The following is a 17,164-nucleotide window of genomic DNA, read 5'->3' on the forward strand; positions in this document are numbered from 1 at the left end:
CCGCCCCCCCCTGCCCCTAGGTGTGCCCGACCTCACGTCTGCAACTCGGCGGGGGCCGGCGTCTCCTATCCGGCCGCTAAAAAAACTGAGGCCCAGCCGTCGGGGGTTGGGGACTAGTTCCTTTTTAGTCGCTCCCGCAGGGAATTCCCCAAGGGGCGGGTGCTGAGTTGCCGCATTCCAGGGATGCTTCCGGGCTGGGGTGGCCCGAGCCAGCCTCTCCATCCCGGTCCTATGCCAGCACCCCCCATTCCCCCCAGAGAAGGCTGGACCCAGCCCACGCAAGCGGCCTCTGCCGGGCCTGACGGGTCTGACCACGTCTCCTGAGCCCGCGAGCCCCGCCTCAGAGCCGCCCGGCACTCAGGCCGAGGCCGAAGCTCCCAGTTCACTCCCCGGGAATCGCCCCTCGAGTGACTCCAGTTCGCAAACTCCCAATCGCTCCTGCACCCCAGAAGCCTCAGTGTCCTACACCTCACCCGCTCGACGGGGATGCCCAATAAATGAACTTTGAAGAGCAAAGCACAAAGGCTTTAATAGAAAAGGGCGGGCGGTGGGAAGGGCAGGGATGGGGGGTGCGGGCCCTCGAAGGCCTGGGATCAAAGCGTGTGTAGGTCATGGCTACGCCGGCTCAGCTTCTCCGGGTTGTCGGACGCCATGAGGGAGAAGTCGCGGAAGATATCGAGATACGTCTCGTCTCCTGAGGGGAGGGAGGAAGGGCTGGGATGCCGGGTGGCTGGGCCCTAGCACGGAAGAGTACAATAGGGACAGCCCGGCCTGGTAAGAGCACGCGCTTCCAGCGTGGGTGGAAGGGACATCTGCACCGTCAGGGCGGCGCCCTCGCCTATTCTTTGCTCTGTTTCAAGGACCCGGCGCGTAGGATGCGCCCAATACATACTTGTTGAATAAATGATGTAATTAATCAATGAAGCTGGACACAGGGGGTTGGGGACGGGTCACCAGCGGCCAGAAGCCCAGAATTACAATGTTGTGTGGGGAGAGAGGGGGGTGGGGGGTACTTTACCAGCCTGGCCCTGGGCCGCATCGACCTCCCTCATCTTTGCCAATCGCAGCCTGAAGGGGAAGGAATTAAGGAATGAATGACATTCTCCTCCCTCGCCCCGCCCCAACTCCTATCCTTTGAGCTGGGCTGTTTCATTCACCTGTTTCCCCAGGGTCTAGTGCTTTAAAGACGCCTGACAACAATGTTAATGAATGATGCCTCTCTCAGAATAAACTCACCTTCCTCGGACCCTGCCCTCCCCACTTCCTACTCCAAGCCTCGGTCAACACTTGGAGCATCCTTTCAACGTCTGGTCCTTGAGCTGGCCCCTCCCCTCCCCAGGCCCCGCCTAGCACGCAGGGGTCTCGGCGTTAGCCCCGCCCAAGTGGATAGTGCAAGCGCTAGCCCCGCCTCTTCAGGCATCCTCACAGAGTGACGATGTCAGCGTTGGCTGTTTCCACGGCGATGGTCAGGGGGTCTCTGCCTTCAGAGTCTCGGGCTCCCAGATCGGCCCCCCGTTTCAGGAATAGGCAGGCCAGCCTGGACAGGACAGCCAAGTTCAGCCGGCCCCTCACCCTGTCTGGAGCCTTCCTCCTCAAGGTCGTTATCCCTGCCGCCCCTACCCCGTGTGGCCAAGAATGGTTGCGTGGTGGAGCGGGCCTCGGCCGTGGCTGTCCACTTGGTTCACGTTTGCCCCGTTCTGGAGGAGGAACTCACAGGCCAGAAGAGAATTCTGCGTGGAGAAGTAGAGAATGGGGATAGAGGGTGGCATCTTTTGAGGCAAATTTAAAGATATTTTAGAGTGGGGTCAGTTCCGAGGGTGGGTATGGGATGGCAGGCTCTGCTCCGGCTCTTTACATGTATTCATACATTAAATCCATAGTACAACCTAATGAGGTATGTTATCCCTATTTTACAGATGAGGAAACTGAGGTACACGAAGGTTCATAATTGTAAGTGGTGAGGGTCTGGGTTCAAACCCAGGTTTGTCTGCCTCCAAATCTCACACTCTTAGCAACCAGGCTCTATTGGTTATCACTCCCTATGAGGTGGGAGAGGCTAAGAGCTGGGACCAAAGTCCGGAGTAGGGGAGGAGAGGAGGAGCCTAAGAGTGGGGTGGGGTGGGGAGGTCGGTAAGACTCTCACAGCAGCTGTGGCCTGGATCAGCGGTGTGGCATTCTCCTGACCCCCGTGGACCCAGTTGACATCGGCTCCATGGGCGAGGGCATCAGCCATGGTGGGAAGGGATGGAGGACGCCCAGCAGCTCGAAAGAGCAGGGCCCCAGGGTGCAGGCTGCCCAGGTCCTCAGAGGGTGGCTCTGTTAGGGGGAACCAGCTGTGAATCTGGGAAGAAAACCCTCAGCACAGTCAACCCTCAGCACAGTCCCCTGATGCTGTAATGGGATAGTTCACTTCTCAACTGTGGGGAGGCCTTCAAGACTGGGGATTGTGGTGGGAGGTGATGGTGGGTGTGAGTGGATGTGGGTAGGTCCCCTAGGGCATATGGGATAGATGGAAGTGTTCACCTCTTCCTGTCCGACCACCCTGACTGGCTGGGATGTCAGGGGTGAGCTGACATGGTGACGGTCAGCCTCAGCTCTCTTGGCTCCCTCGGTTCCAGCCAAACTCACACCCTCCTCCACAGGCCTCTGGAGACCTAACTCATTCTCCTGACTTTTCTCATGCTGGTGACACCCTCACATAGCCCTCCTGGCTTCCTCCCAGCCCCACGGTCCTTCCCATCTTTCACCGTAATCCCCGAAACTCTTGCCTCGAAAAACCAGTGCCAGTGGGCTGTGGCCCCCCATAACAGGCTCTAGGGGAAGACGTGGGCCCCAGACTCTGTGCCTCCCCACCGGGCTTGGCACCACGCTGAGCACACGGCAGGCGCTCAACAAATGCCCAGCCAACGCTATGCTATACCTGGCTTGGGTCTGAAGCTCCCAGGCTGGGGCCTGATGGTGCCCGGCTTTGGGGGCACAGGAGGCTGCCCCCTCGGGGGCCCCCGGCCACCTCTTCGCCCGCGAACCTCGGGAAGCTTGGTCAGGAACTTCTTCTCCACATATTTGGCGTGAATCCAGGCCTCCTTCTCTTGCCTGGTGGGGGAGGGTTGTGGGAGAAGAAGGCGACAGTCTTCCCTCCTCCCATCCCAGGCTCTCCTCCCTCCCTGCCCATAAGGAGGGCAGCCCCAGTCCCTCCACCCCAGCCTCACCGGGAGCAGCTGGGCCCTGGCTTCTTCACGGCCATGGCCTCCACACGGGCCTCATAGATCTGGTTCATGACGACATTCCCCAGCTCACACATGAGCTTCAGGCGGCCCAGGCGGAGGCAGAGACAGACGGGTAGGGTGCAGGTGAGTGTCTGAGCCCTCAGGGCTCTGCAGCCCTGCCCTCACCGCACCCCACACTCTCACAGCACCCCAAGTCACCTTCACGAGTTCCGGCTCCCATGAGTCAAGGGTCAGGGACCGGACTTTGGAGAAATGAACTCCAAGGCTCCTGGAGGGCAGAGGGGAGGTCAGGCCCTCTGTGGGGGAAGCAGCCGGGGGAGGTGCTGCTGCTCCTGGAAAGACTTGGGGGCAAGGTCCGGCGTGGGGGTCCCGTGCAGAGGCACTGGGCCAGGAGGCAGCAGGGCAGCCAGGGCCGTGCAGCCTTGACCTGTATCTGGCAGGATCCCGCCTGTTCACCATTCCCTCTTCTCTCTTCTTCTCATCCTCTCCAGCCACCTCCCCTCTCTCCACGCACTCTGGCCGGGACAACTCTTTCCACGCCATTCCCCCTCCCCGCTTCCACCAGAATGATGGGACGCATAGACTTGCTAAGGCCTCACGACATCTGACATCTCTCTCTGCTTTTCGTCAGCTCCCCCACCCTCAGCAGCCCTGACCCCGCACCTCCTCCAGTCAAGCCACTCAACTCCCCTGGGTGTCCCCCTACCCGGGCCAGACCAGGACACTGAGGGGCTGGGCCCACCTGGGTCCACCCTGTGCCCCACAGGATTGGCCCAGGCCTGTGCCCAGCGACAGACAGAATCTGAGAGGAAGCCCAGGCAGGGCGGGAAGGGAGGGAGGAGCCGCTGTGCTGGGCTCCAGCTTGCCTCCATCCCACTCCACTGCTGCCAGAAAGAGCAGGGGCCCGCGCTTGGGACCTTGGGGAGTGACCTGTGGATGCCGGAGCACTGAATGCAGAGGGTGACGCCCAGGTTGATGCTGGCCCACTCAGGGGCCGGCTCCCGGCAGTCACAGCACTGGGCATTGCCGTCCACGCTCTGCACCTGGGCTGCCACATGCCCGACTCCACCAGAATCCCTTCCCCTGCTCATCCCGCCAGAGCCCAGGGTGGCGGCGGAGCCCATGGCCAGGTGTCCTGAGCCCTGGGGGAGACAGGGGAAGAAAGAGTGGCTCTGAGGTCTAGGGGAAGCGATGTCCCATCTCCCTGGGCAGTCTGGCCCTGCACCCCCATGTTAAGGTACCTGGCCTGGACCCCGGGGGCTGTCATCAAGGCGAGCCTGGCTGAAGGCCGTAGCGATGCTGCTCTGCACAGCACTGACCCACAGCTGCAGGAGGCGCTCTGAGTCAGCCTGCAGGAGGCAGGACCTGGGCAGGGGGGCAGCCGGAGGGCAGGGAGGGGTCTGAGGCCTGGGGAGCCGAGTGGCAGGACAGGCAGGCTGACATTCAGCTAGTATTCAGCTGGCACCACTCATATTGAAATAGCTCTGCACTAGTTGGTAATATCCTTCCAGATATCCCCCTTCACCCTAGACCCTCCCCTAGCCTGCCCTCCAATTGAGCCACCAAAGGGCTAATGCCTGGGGCTGCATCAGGGGACTCCAAGATCCTGCTCCAGGGATGCCTTTGTGATTGGCCCTGCCTTTCCAGTTGGTAAAATTGAGATATACGGGTGTCACCCCTGGGCACTGCACTCACTTGCTGGGGGACACCACCTCAAAGCAGAACCGCCTTTCTGAGTCAGGACAGAGCTTCACTGTGCAGAGGCGAAGGTCATCCACCACCACAGTCACAGGGTCCTGACAGGGAAAGGAGATCGGGGGGCAGGCGTCCAGGCAGCCACAGCAGGGCTGAGTCCTCCTGGGCCCGGGCATCCAGGACCTGGGCCTACACACCTTGTGCTTCTTCTGATAAACCAGTTGGTTGCTCTGAATAGTAAACCAGCGTCTGGAAGAGGCAGAAGTAGGGTTAATGACATGGGCGGCATTGGAATGCGGCTCAGGACACAGACAGGAGAGAGGCTGTGCTCTTAGTCCCATAAGGATCTTGCTGAGAGGAGAGAGACCGGGCTGCCCATCCCACGAGATGTTCCAGAGGAGGGTGACAGAGGTGCAGCCAGGGACATCTAAGGGGTGCTATTCACATCTCGAGTACCCCAGATTTGATAACATTTATGAAGACAACTTTCCAGCAGATGGCAGTAAAATGCATTGTCTAGTAAATCTACTGCTACAATGTTTTGGCAAGTAGAAGTATCTTGGAGAGAATTCCCTGGCAGTCCAGTGGTTAGGACTCTGCACTTTCACTGCCGAGGACCCGGGTTCGATCCCCAGTCAGGGAACCAAGATCCTGCAAGCCATGAAGTGTGGCCCCCCAAATTTTTAATTTAAAATTAAAATAAAAAAAAAAAAAGTAGCTTGGAGAAGGGGCTCTCTCTTCTAATTTGCGCAAAGATCCCATATGGGCTGGCAGTGGCCCTGGAAGGGGAAGGGGTCGAGTCAGAGCAGATCACCACCCTGCTCCGCACCCTGCGATGGCTCCCCACTTCCCTCAGAGTAGAGCCAACAAGGCCCTGTTGTGATTCACATCCTCATTAGCTCCACCTGCATCTCCTACCACTTCCTCCTCCCTCCCTCTGTCCACACCCTGGGCCTCCTCTCTGTTCCTCAAACCTTCCAGGTTCCTCAGGGCCTTGGTGCTGGCTCCTCCTTCTGCCTAGAACATTTTCTCCCAGATATCCTTCCAGTCTTCACTCAGAAGTCATCTTTTCATGAGGCCTTTGCTGACCACCCTATTTATTTATTTTTATCATTATTATTATTTTTTGGCCACAGAGCTTGCGGGATTCTCAGTTCCCTGCCCAGGGACTGAACCCGGGCCACGGCAGCGAACGCCCGGAATCCTAACCACTAGGCCACCAGGGAACTCCCTGCCCACCCTATGTAAAATTGCAACTCCTCCCCAGCTCTCCACATTGCTTGCTTTATTATTTTTCACCTATGGTACTCTTACCTTCTAAGAGATAATTTACTTAATTATTACGTTCTTGTCTGTCTTTGCTGACGGAATGTAAACTCTCTGAAGGCAGGGGGTTTGTCTGTTTTTCCTGGCTGCAGTTAGCACACTCAAAAAAATTTAACCTGATGGGTTTGGCCGATTGGGGTGTCTGCTCCTCACCTGCTCCAGGTTTTAAATGCATTGCTGGCCCGTTTGAAGAGGTGCCCTTCCATGACCAGGCCACCAGGCCCCTCCTTTAGGCTTGGCTCTGGCTCTTCCCTACCCAGCTCCTGGGGGCACAAAAGGGTCAAAGGGCAACTGAAGTGGGCAGAGACCAAGGCCCCAGGCCCATCTGCTTCCTGCCCGCAGCCCAGCCCTCACCTTCTGTTTCAGCAGCACGTGTCTCTGCTCCATGTCCCTCTTCTCTCGAGCCGAATTCAAGACCAGCTGGTGTAACTGAGCACAGGAGGGGCATCTCAGATGGCCCAGCCTCCCAAAACCAGGCCAGGAGAGTCATCTCAGAGCCCCTACCCTCCCTCTTCCACCTGCCTGTGCCCTGGGTCTCTACCTGGCCACCCAGCTCTTTGCGATACTGGGCCAGCCGGCTCAGCTCCTCGTGGCCCTGCTGGAAATGGGTGGCCTGGGCCTCCACCAGACGCAGCACCTGGGGGACAAGGTGGGTAGGGGGCAGACCCCTCTCTTTTCCTCTCCCTCCTGCTCCCATCAGCAGGCTCCTCCCCTCCCTGCCCTCGCGCCCACGGCCACTCACAAACTCCATGATGTCAAACTTCCTCTTGTCCTCAATCACATTGATCTGAGAGCCCAAAAGACCTCAGGTCAGCCTTGAAAACACAGACGCACGTCAGCCAGCCGGCTCAGCTCCTCGTGGCCCTGCTGGAAATGGGTGGCCTGGGCCTCCACCAGACGCAGCACCTGGGGGACAAGGTGGGTAGGGGGCAGACCCCTCTCTTTTCCTCTCCCTCCTGCTCCCATCAGCAGGCTCCTCCCCTCCCTGCCCTCGCGCCCACGGCCACTCACAAACTCCATGATGTCAAACTTCCTCTTGTCCTCAATCACATTGATCTGAGAGCCCAAAAGACCTCAGGTCAGCCTTGAAAACACAGACACACCACCCACCCACCCCCCAACCCCCCACTGCACACCAGTGACTCTCCAGCCTCGAGGTGACTGGGGTCCTGGCACCCCAAGAAGACAGGTTGGGGCAGGCACCTGCAGGGCATAATCCAGGGCCCGTCCCCGGTACCCGGCTCGAGCAACCTTCAGAGCAGCTCCGGCCTCTTCTGCCTCCTGGGCCCGGCGCCTGGGGACCTCTGCGTTGTGGGTCAGAGCAGCCTCCAGGCTCTCAGCCCCCCGCCAGAAATCCCGGCGAGCCTCTCGGAAGCCCCGGAGACCTCTGGGGGTGTGGGGATAACAGAAAATCACCGATACACCCTCCTGCCCCCAGCAGAGAAGTCCTTGAGATTCGCTCATAGCCTTGCAGCTAGCCTATGGACGGTCAGAACTCCAAGGGGATCCTTGGGATGGGGGCTAACAATCAAGCCACCAGAAGCCCCCAATCTCACAACTCCTTCATTCAGGGAGGCCCCTGCGGCAATGGGAAGAGGGCTGGAGGACTGGTTTCCCTCCTAACTCACTCCTTGACCAGAGTTTGGATTTGCTGCTGCAGTGTGTGGTGGGTGGCATCTAGAAGCTCCTGAGGGAAGCAGAAATTGGCAGGTGGCGGTCAGGACCACAGACGCCCTTGCTCCCCTCACCAGCCCTACCTACCCCCACTTACTGCATGGCTGTCCAGCTTGTGGCTCAGGCTCTGAGTGAATTTGTCCAGACACTCCTAGGCAAGAAGAGGCAGAGAGAGAGTATCAGGCATGGGTGGTAGGGCCCTCCCATCCCTAGACCCAGCCGGCTCGGCCTGGGACCCGCAGACCCCAGAGCAACCCTCCCCTTCCACAGGATCTCTCCACATCCCAAACCCCACCTCAGCCTGGTTTGGACCCTCCACATACCGCCATCATGGGCTCTGGTGGACCCAGGTGGGCCAGGTCACAAATGCCAACAATGAAGGCCCGGCTGGCGGCAAGGTAGTGGCGCCCACTTTCCAGGACGCCATTACCCAGCTTGAGGAGCTAGGAAGCAACAGAGCAACGGGGAGTCGTGCCACGCGCCACCAATACCCAGTGCCACCCCCGCTCCTGTCCTACTTCCTCTCCCCTTTCCCAGAGCTGTGCCTCTCCCTCCCCCTCCTCATCTACACTCCTCTGTGGCCCAGACCAGTTTCTAACACACACGTGGTGCTTTCTCATCTCTGTTTCTTTGCTCCCACTACTCCATGCCTGGAACAAAATTCCTCCCAGCCTGTCACCGAAGCCAGTGTCAGCTTCACCTCCAAAACGTCTCTCCTGCCCTGCTCCGTCTGCTTGGATCCAGAGTTCCCCAGAAATGCCATCCTCACGCTCTATCTGACACCCAGGATGAATGTTCTATCTGGTTGGTATTAAATTCTACAGTATTTACTGTCTACAGTTGTCCATTCTGTGCTTAGTAAACATTCCCTCATAAATATTAATCCATCAGCTAGGCCCGAGGGTCAGGGCAAAGATGGTGCTCCTAGGGCCATTCTGTCTGGCCCTAATTACAAACAAGGAGGCTTGATAAACAAAGGGACAAGTGACTGGCCGGAGGAGGATCTCTGGGAGAGCAAGGTGGCCGACCCAGAAGCCAAAGTGAGGTCTTCTGACCCCTGGCCCTTGTTACCTGTAGCAATTGCTTTGCTCCTGAGGTGACACCATTGGCTCTAGCCTGAGTCACTATATCTGGGATGGGGCAAGTGTCTGTGGAGCCTGTCAACTCAGCCCAGGGAACAGGAGACCACCATAGAGGTTCTCTGAGGAAATCCTGGGAACCAGGGGCTCAGAGAACGTGGGCTACATAGGTGTTTGTGGAACTTTTGTTCCACAAAAAGATGCTTTTTAGGGCTAGTGAAGGCTTCAGGGAAATATAGCTTGACTTGAAGATGGCTGGCAGGGTCAGTAAGGGTCAGGAAACTGAGCATGATCAAACCTTATCAGATGTCACCACCCAGTATCTGTGATAAGGGACAACCACGCAGATGACCACAACTCCACCGTGTGGAGGTGGCGGACTGAGTGTCCAGCCTTTTCCTTAACCACCTCACCTTCCTTCCCAAATACCTGAATAAGGAACTTTCATAAGATTGAACTAGTGACACACTGGTACATCCATACAATAGCATGGGGCAGCAAGGCGAAAGGAACGAGCTATTCATCTGTGAACTATTAATGAACTGCTGATCACTACTGATAGGTCACAACTTGAATAAACTTCAGAGACATTATTCTGAGAGGAAAAAAAAGGCCAGGCCAATCTTGAACGGTCACATACTATATGATTCTACCTAGATAACAATCTAGAAATGACAGAGGCCTAGAGATAGAAAACAGATGAGTGGTCGTCATGGATGAGGAAGGAGCTGGGGAGGGGGCTTATCATTACAAAGAATGGCACAAAAGAGTTCCTTTGTGGTGATAAGAGGTTTTTTTTTTTTTTTGCGGTACGCGGGCCTCTCACTGCCGTGGCCTCTCCCATTGCAGAGCACAGGCTCCGGACGCGCAGGCTCAGCAGCCATGGCTCACAGGCCCAGCCGCGTTGCGGCATGTGGGATCTTCCCGGACCGGGGCACGAACCCGTGTCCCCTGCATCAGCCGGTGGACTCTCAACCACTGCGCCACCAGGGAAGCCCCGTGATAAGAGTTTTGTATCTTGAGTGTGATTGGTTATGAGAATCTATACGTGTGATAAAGTGCCATTGAATTATACACAAAGATTTTTTTTTAAAGAGTATATGCAAAACAGGTAAAACCCAAGTAAAGTGTTTAGACAGTTCACTGTATCATGCCAACAGCAATTTCCTGGTATGGGGAGTATACTACAGTTATGGAAGATGCTGTCATTGGCGGAAGTTGGGAGATAGGTACATGGGATCTCTCTGTACTATTTTTGCAACTTCTTGTGACTCTGCAATTAACTAAAAATACAAAGTTTAACTTAAAAATATATGTATATATTCATATGTAAACTGAATCACTTTGCTGTACAGCAGAAACTAACACAACACTGTAAATCAACTACACGTCAATTAAAAAATGTATATATTATTTGGTCACCTACTAACTTTTAGGACATGGTATAGGCACTGGGGATTGAGCAAAAACAAAATGTAAAAGTTCCTCATGACACTTACATTCCAGTGGGGAAGAGTAGACAAGAAAAAAAAATTGGCAAGCCTGACAGACACAGGCTAAGGTGACCCCTGATGATTCCACCCTTGCATAATCCTCACCCCTTGAGTGTGGGTGAGTGAGACCTGTGATTTGCTTCTAATCAGTATAATACGATATGGCAAGGGCGATGGGATGACACCCCCAAATGACAAAGGTGACGGATTCACTGCTGTGGTCACATTCTGACGTGAACTGATGCCATCTTGCCAGCACATGCAAGGGAGACTGCTGCTGGCACTGAAGAAGCAGGCTGCTATGAAGTAAACCGCCTACGGACAGGGCCCGGTGGCAGGGAACTGTGGGTGGCCTCTAGGAGATAAGCGCCTCCATCCGGCTACAGCAAGGACCTGAATTCTGCCAACAATCACATGAGCTCAGAAGAAAACCCTCAGCTACGGATGAGGCTACGGCCTCTGTCAACACCTCGGCTGCGGCCTGTGAGACCCTGAGCAGAGCACAGTCAGGCTGCGCTCGACTCCTGACCCACAGAACCTATGATAACACCTGTGCGTTGTTTTAAGTCACCGAGTTTGTAATAATTTGTTACACAATAATAGAAAACTAATACCGCGAGTAAACATATAACGTGTCAGATCGAGATAAAGGCTGTAAAGAAAAAAAAAAGCCAAATAAGGGAGGTGGGAGTGTGCCGTTTTTATAAAGAATATCTAGGAAGGCCTTACCATGCGTGTTCAAGTGTTTTACTGGTTTGTTTTCCACGGTTAGTCTGTGAGCCCCCGAGGGCAGAAACAGCCTGCTTCTCCCTGAGGCGCCCACGGCTCGCATGACGCAGGTCTCAAGAACCGACCAAGGAAGCCCACAGGTGCTCTTGTTTTCCAAGACTCTGAGCCCCTTGAGGGCACAGAACCACTTTTTGGCTCCTCTGTAGCCCCAAACATCTACCCCACCTGGTTAGCATTCAGTAATCCCCGGAACTCATTCTTGGTCTCTAGTTTTCTCCCTGGCCTCACCCCTCTCATCTTAATCCCACCCCGGGTCACCTCTCTCCACGTCAGGATCACCTTTTCCAGCCGGGTCTCCAATTCCGACACTTCGGCTTCCACCAGCTCGATAGAGGCTCTGGGAAAGGAGGGATGGGGTCACAGGAACAGAGCTTGGGTCCATCTGGTCTGTCCACCTCGGCAGGGTCGGGGGTCGGGGTTAGGGGGTGAAGGGTACAGATGGAAAAGGCTGATGGGTTAAGAACTGCCCACCCACCCTCTCTGGCTCGCTCACTCTGCACAGTGTAGGAGCTACTACAGCCCAGGCCAGAGCAGGAAGGGTAGAAAGAGGGTGGATGTGGCGAGGGCAGGAAGTTGCTAACCGCCCAGTGCAGGTGCTGGGGGAGGGGCAGGGGTCCAGAGAGAGGGAGGAGGGAATGCCAGCTCTGGGAGTGAGAGAGGCTGGAGGGGCCCCCTTCACACATGCAGTGGGTGGTGAGCATCAGAGCACGAGATTCGATAGCAGAGGTACTGCTTTGGCCCATAAGCTGGATCTTGTCCCTCTGAGACTTACTCCCTGGAAAGACATCCTCCGACTTGGGGAAGGTGTGCGTGTGTATTAGGGGGTGTTGGACCTCCCCGCCTCTGCCTGCCCCCCTCCCCCGCCCCTGGAGACCTGTGCACACTTACCGGAAGCGGGGTGAGTCCTTAAGGCACTCCTCAAAATCTAGCTTGACCGTCATCTCAGCTTGACTGCTCCGGGGCCAGTGGGCCCTGGGGCCTGGAGGGTGGGGATGCAGGTGGCGGTACTCCCTGCCCCGGAGGGAGGCGGAGTGCTGATGTGGAAGAAGGAGAGGATCCTCTCCTGGGTAGAGCCTGGGGGGCGCGATTCTTTCGCTAAGTGGAAGGGGTGTCCTAAGTAGAGCTCTCACCCCACACTTCCAGGCAATGCTGGGAGGGGTAGAGGCGGGGCCTGGGTGGTGGAGAAAGGCCCTGAGATCAGAGAAGCCACAGTCCCGCCCTCAGAGCCTATCTGCAGTCACCTTCCTACCGGGACCCTGGTCTCTGCTTCAGTCTCCTTCAGTGGTTGAGTTGTGGGGGCCTGAGACATACAGGTTCAAATCCTGATTGCGTGACCCTCAGTTTCCTCATCTGAAAGATGGGCATGATAATTCCTACGTCCAGGGTGTTGTAAGAATTAAAGATGATACTGGTGTGTAGCTGACTGAATCACACCAATCATTGTCAGACGGCTGCAGTGGGGTCTTCTTGGACTCCTGGGGGCCTGTTGAGTCCAGTCCCCCAGACCACTCCAAGCTTTCTTCTCTGCTCTGCTTGCCTGTGGTTTCCTGTGTGTGAACTTCCCTTTCTGCCCCCCACTCCTCAATGACAGCTCAGGCCCAGCCTGGACCCCCAATACCCAGACTCCTGCTTTTCTTCTCTTTATTGTCTACCCCTACCAAGGGTGTGAAGGCGGGGACAGGTTGGCCCCCCACCCCATCCCCAGCTGGCTACAGTTTCCATCGTCTGGTGCCCTCCTCCTGAGTCCACTGGAGCTGCAGGGTTTCATCTGGAGAGAGGAGGGACTGGGTTAGTGGCTTTCTTGCAGCAGGCAAAGATCTGGCCCATGCGACTCCCTGACTCCCTAGAACCTACCCACTCAGCCCCTCTCCCTCCCTGGCCAGCCCCTTGCCCCTGCTCAGGCTCACATCTGTGCTGGTTTTGGTTTGAGGAGTTTGGGTGGCTTCCAGGTTCCCTCTCTGAGCCTTCGGTGCTTTGCCAGTTCAGCCCCTTGGATACCAGCCACTGACACCAGCCAGACATTGCTCGGGACCCACTGTCTTTGGAGGACGGGGCAGTACCTGGAGCAGGGTAGGTGGCAGAGAGCAATCAGGAAGGAGGCATAGGGGCAGCGGTGGTGCTAAGCTGGCAGGAGGTCCCGATCCCTCTGTGCCTCCCTGGGTCCCCTCCATACAATCCACATTGCACACAAGGATGCTGAGGGCCTCTCTCATCACCTGCTGCTGATCTACTGACCTGAGGGGAATGGGGGTTGGGGGAATGGGAGCTTGCCAAGAGCCAGGCCTGGTGAGATAGTGGCCTGGTGCCCTCACCAGGCTTCGATGACATCACTGTCACCTTCAGGGAACTCTCGGTGGCCTTGTAATCCTGCGAGGGGCTTCCAGTGTGGTCCAGCAGATGGACCTCAGTGCTTATAGGATTCTCAATCACCCAATTCAAGCTTGTGGAGCCTGGAAGCATCACAGGATCAGGGTTGGGGCACCCATCAGTCTGTTGGTTCTCGGCCACCGCCCCGCTCCCAGGCTGACCCAGCCCAGCTCTCACTAGTCTGCTGCTCATCTTCTGTGTCCTCCTCAAGTTCAGGGTGGGGAGAGCACCTCAGATATCTTCGTTTGCTATAATACTCCTTCCGTCGCAGATCAATTTCCTTCTCCAACACGACAGTGGTGGATGAAGCTGGGGACTGATTTCTTAAGGCAGGGGAAGCTGAGGAGTCACCCAAATCAATCTGAGTCATGTGGCCACCTAGCGAATACAGGCCACCAGCTCCACTGTGACCCCCGAGCCCCAGGGAGAAGCTCAAGCCCCAGGTTCTCATCTCACTTCTATCACCCCCACCTCCCGTTTTTAGAAAAACGTCAGTGACTTTTCCACGCGCCATGGTTCGCTTGGGCTTTCTGTTCCTCCTCCCCAGCCAGCCTTCCTTGGGGGCTATCCTGATGAGGACCCCACTCCAGCTGCCCTCTGTCTTCCCTGGGGTCACCTTCCAGCACGACCTCCCTGTCAGCCAGCAGGGCCCTGAGGAAGACAGGCTATGGTGGAGAAGGTTCTGGACTACAATTACCTTGGGTCCCTGGGGCCCCACCATAGCTAACCTTTGACTTCTAGGATGTGGTTCCTGGCCACCAGGCCAAGCTCATCTTTGACTCCTCTGGTCGGTCCTCGTGCCCCGCCTCTCTCCACAGGCCTGGGCTCTGAGGCCAGCATCACACCTCGACTGCCATTGTTCATACTGACACTGCCCACATTGCTGTTCTTGTTATCATCCAAGGGCAGGTTTTTCGGAGGCTTGAGGAACTTTCCTTCATTGTAGTGTGCCTTGCGGCGCTTTTCAAAATCACTGGATTCTGTGGGCCAGCGTCAGAGCTTGGCTTTCCTGCCAGGCTCTCGCTGAAGGCTCACGCCACCCCCTTTCCACTCAATCCCCACCCCACATCTCACGTGTCTTAGAAAAGTTGTCTGAAGACCCTGAGCTTCTGTTATCACTGTACAGGAAGACCTTGGGGCAGAAATTGTCCATTGTTGCAAACCTGAAGGGGAGGGAAGCCAGTTGGGGGCACGGAAGGGAGAGAACAATGGGAGCAGGTGGTAGATGGGGCAAAGCTGGCTGATGCCCCCACTTTGGCCTGGGTGAGTCCTGATCCAAATTGTAGTACCTCCCATCTGGGGGGGGGCCCGAAGGCAGAGCCAGCTCAGACCTGAGTTCAGGGGTGGAGGGAGGAAGAGGCCCCACTTCCCTACTGACTTCTGGCAGGACTCTCACCTCTCTGCTAGCTCCTCAGGAGTCATTGTGTGAGAGGTCCCCGCAAGCAGGTCTTCGTCGCTGTCCTTCAGCCTGCACAGGAGGGAGGAAGCAGTGCCTCAGAAGGGGATAGCAGGCAGTCCCCCACTCCTTTGAGTAGGGAAGAGAGTCTGGGCTGAAGGGCTAGGGCTGAGGGCTCAGCACCTGTGGTAGGGAGTGCGGGGCTCATCCACCTTCATAAATCCATAGTCCTTGTCAGCAGGGTGGTAGGTCGCCAGAATATTCATTTCATCCCAGCGCTGACACTTTTTCCTGCGGGTGAGGGAAGGACACAAAAAAGGGGGAGGAAACCTTCTAGTGCCCTCCTCCTCACAGCCCTCTCTCATTCTTACAGTCATTCAAAAACTGTTTCTTGCACCCCCTTGTAGTTCCAGAGGTGTAGGAGGCTGGGGATGGGGTCACACCTGATGACAATCACGTACGATGTAGTTAGGGTACATGCTGACTTCTCATCCGGTACCTGCTACTCTCTCAAAGGCTAGGAACCTCAGATTTCCTACCCAATTACCCTCACCTACTCTCACTTTTAGTTCTTGGCACTCCGCCCCTTCTCCCCTGACTCCGCCTCCTCTAGTGTCTGGAATCCCTTCCTCCCAGACTCCTTACCTCTCCGCCCTGGGGGATTTGTGCATCACGGTGGAGCTTCTGTTTTTTAGTATGCTCCGGGGCCGGTCCTCACAGGGTTTGTCGGGGTGCATGCAAGTTGACCCGGAGTGCGGAATGTATCCCGAGTTGTACACCCCAGGCCCCCCGGACCCCAGGTTGGACGTCCCGGATACACTGGTTCCAGGGAAGGGGGGATTAAGCCCGCCAGGGTGTGTACCGGACCCGGGATGCCGGTTGAGGCCGGAACCGAAGACTGCTGTCCCTCCGGAGGGCTGGCTAGAACCAGGACTGCCAATTACGGTTCTCTCGGAGTGTATGGGGGGCCCAGAACCGTGAAACATGGCTACTCCGGAGGGCAGCCCGGCGCCTGCCTCGACTCCTCCGATGCCTCCGTGCACTCCCCTGGTTGGCCCTCCAGGAGATTATCCGTCGAGGCCGCTAGTAACCCCCAGAAATTCCTGCTTCTCCATGGCACCACTAAGGGGCCACGCTAAGCTACCCCGCCCCGGCTCCCTGCATCACATAGCCCCGCCCCCACCGCGGCGGGCTGGGGACGCTTGGGCTAGGCCTGGGTCCCCTCCCCCACTGCTCCCTGGAGCCGCGGGGGGCGAAAAAACTGTATAGGGACCTCGGGCTGGGAGCCTCTCCGCTTGCCCCTCCTCTCCTGTCCCACCCTAAGACTTTTCTTTGTCTCTGGGATTTGTTCCCGCCTTTCTCCCCATCACTGCCCTCATCCGAATTATCCAATCGTAGTCAGGGGTCCTGGCCGTGGGGCGTGAAGCCTAATTGTGACGTCACAGTCCTCCAAGCTTAGCGTGAGCGTCGAGGGCGTTGTGCTGGGGGCTTGTTGACAGCTCTGGGGGAATCTTTGGGGAATGTCAGCGCCGTTGCTTGAAACTTCCTGCCGGGGTTCCTTTGGATTCTTTATTCGTGGCTTTAAAACCTCAAGATAGGCTTGACTAGAAACATCCGCGAGCTTTTTTTCCCCCCAAAGCCGGGCCGCTCTGCCTCTGCGGAGAGTTGTGATACAAAGTGGAAGGACTGCGACACTCTAGAAAGACATAACCGGTCTCAGTGGTAGGGAAGGCAGATATTTTCATTTACAAAGCTACCAGTTCCCTGCTCTGGGAACTCAGAGCTCGCTCACACCGCTTCGAAACGAGCAGAGCGATGGAAAGCGGCCCCCTTCCCTTGCCGTAAAGCGAATACTTCAAGGTGTTGCCTGCTTCAACGAAGGCGGGGTCGTCGGTGCAGCTGTCGCAAAGCTGAAAGTGTTTGGGCACCAACTCCCCCCCACCGTCGCGTCGTAAAGATGCCTGCGGCAGTCGTTTCTCCCACTGTCGCAAAAGCTCCCGGCCCGTCTTCTCCCCTCTGGAGCCACTCCGTCACCTCGCCCGTGTCGTAAAGCAAACCTGCCCGACCCTGTCGTCCTTTCTCTTCCCACCGTGGTAGTCCTTAGTTCCCTAACCCGGG

At 56.8% G+C, this 17,164-nt stretch overlaps 2 protein-coding genes across 5 annotated transcripts; both read right to left on the reverse strand.

The window, feature by feature from the left end:
• Positions 1-504: 504 nt before the first annotated feature.
• Positions 505-12,407, reverse strand: ACAP1 (ArfGAP with coiled-coil, ankyrin repeat and PH domains 1). Of its 2 annotated transcripts, none has more exons than XM_024731359.1 (22): positions 12,172-12,224; positions 11,542-11,620; positions 8,246-8,365; positions 8,020-8,073; positions 7,877-7,935; positions 7,452-7,635; positions 7,260-7,304; positions 6,790-6,885; positions 6,603-6,677; positions 6,402-6,511; positions 5,120-5,171; positions 4,923-5,023; positions 4,469-4,592; positions 4,158-4,369; positions 3,426-3,495; positions 3,210-3,304; positions 2,921-3,093; positions 2,144-2,316; positions 1,621-1,730; positions 1,427-1,537; positions 1,019-1,068; positions 505-694 (listed from the first exon to the last, which is right to left on the reverse strand). In XM_024731359.1, exons 1-22 carry the CDS (start codon positions 12,222-12,224, stop codon positions 594-596), a joined length of 2,247 nt encoding a protein of 748 aa, XP_024587127.1. In that variant the 3' UTR covers positions 505-593. The 2 variants fall into 2 exon arrangements, with proteins under 2 accessions (XP_024587127.1, XP_024587128.1); XM_024731360.1 differs by having other exon boundaries at positions 594-694; positions 11,563-11,620; positions 12,172-12,407.
• A 171-nt stretch (positions 12,408-12,578) lies between these two features.
• On the reverse strand, positions 12,579-16,233 carry LOC112390413 (uncharacterized). 3 transcript variants are annotated; one of them, XR_003001274.1, is made up of 9 exons: positions 15,692-16,233; positions 15,230-15,337; positions 15,047-15,118; positions 14,725-14,813; positions 14,379-14,630; positions 13,828-14,028; positions 13,519-13,733; positions 13,191-13,343; positions 12,579-13,051 (listed from the first exon to the last, which is right to left on the reverse strand). XR_003001274.1 is itself a non-coding variant. In XM_024731362.1 (9 exons), the coding sequence occupies exons 1-9, from the start codon at positions 16,030-16,032 to the stop codon at positions 12,993-12,995; spliced, it is 1,374 nt and encodes a 457-aa protein (XP_024587130.1). In that variant the 5' UTR covers positions 16,033-16,233; the 3' UTR covers positions 12,579-12,992. The 3 variants fall into 3 exon arrangements, 2 of the variants coding, with proteins under 2 accessions (XP_024587130.1, XP_024587129.1); XM_024731362.1 differs by having other exon boundaries at positions 13,596-13,733; positions 13,828-13,989; XM_024731361.1 differs by having other exon boundaries at positions 13,596-13,733.
• Positions 16,234-17,164: the final 931 nt, after the last annotated feature.

Source organism: Neophocaena asiaeorientalis, unplaced genomic scaffold (assembly GCF_003031525.2).
Source record: "Neophocaena asiaeorientalis asiaeorientalis breed wild unplaced genomic scaffold, Neophocaena_asiaeorientalis_V1.1 scaffold1189, whole genome shotgun sequence".
Lineage (NCBI taxonomy): Eukaryota > Metazoa > Chordata > Mammalia > Artiodactyla > Phocoenidae > Neophocaena > Neophocaena asiaeorientalis.

Excerpts from the sequence above, each read along its gene's own strand:
- LOC112390413 (XM_024731361.1), bottom strand. The coding sequence starts at position 16,032 with ATGTTTCACGGTTCTGGGCCCCCCATACACTCCGAGAGAACCGTAATT. Across the intron at positions 15,338-15,691 it reads AAATCCCCCAGGGCGGAGAG|GAAAAAGTGTCAGCGCTGGG; the intron begins GTAAGGAGTCTG and ends CCTCACCCGCAG. Across the intron at positions 14,814-15,046 it reads CCTGAGGAGCTAGCAGAGAG|GTTTGCAACAATGGACAATT; the intron begins GTGAGAGTCCTG and ends CCTCCCCTTCAG.
- ACAP1 (XM_024731359.1), bottom strand. The coding sequence starts at position 12,224 with ATGACGGTCAAGCTAGATTTTGAGGAGTGCCTTAAGGACTCACCCCGC. Across the intron at positions 5,172-6,401 it reads GCATTTAAAACCTGGAGCAG|ACGCTGGTTTACTATTCAGA; the intron begins GTGAGGAGCAGA and ends TGCCTCTTCCAG. Across the intron at positions 695-1,018 it reads TGCGGCCCAGGGCCAGGCTG|GAGACGAGACGTATCTCGAT; the intron begins GTAAAGTACCCC and ends CCCTCCCCTCAG.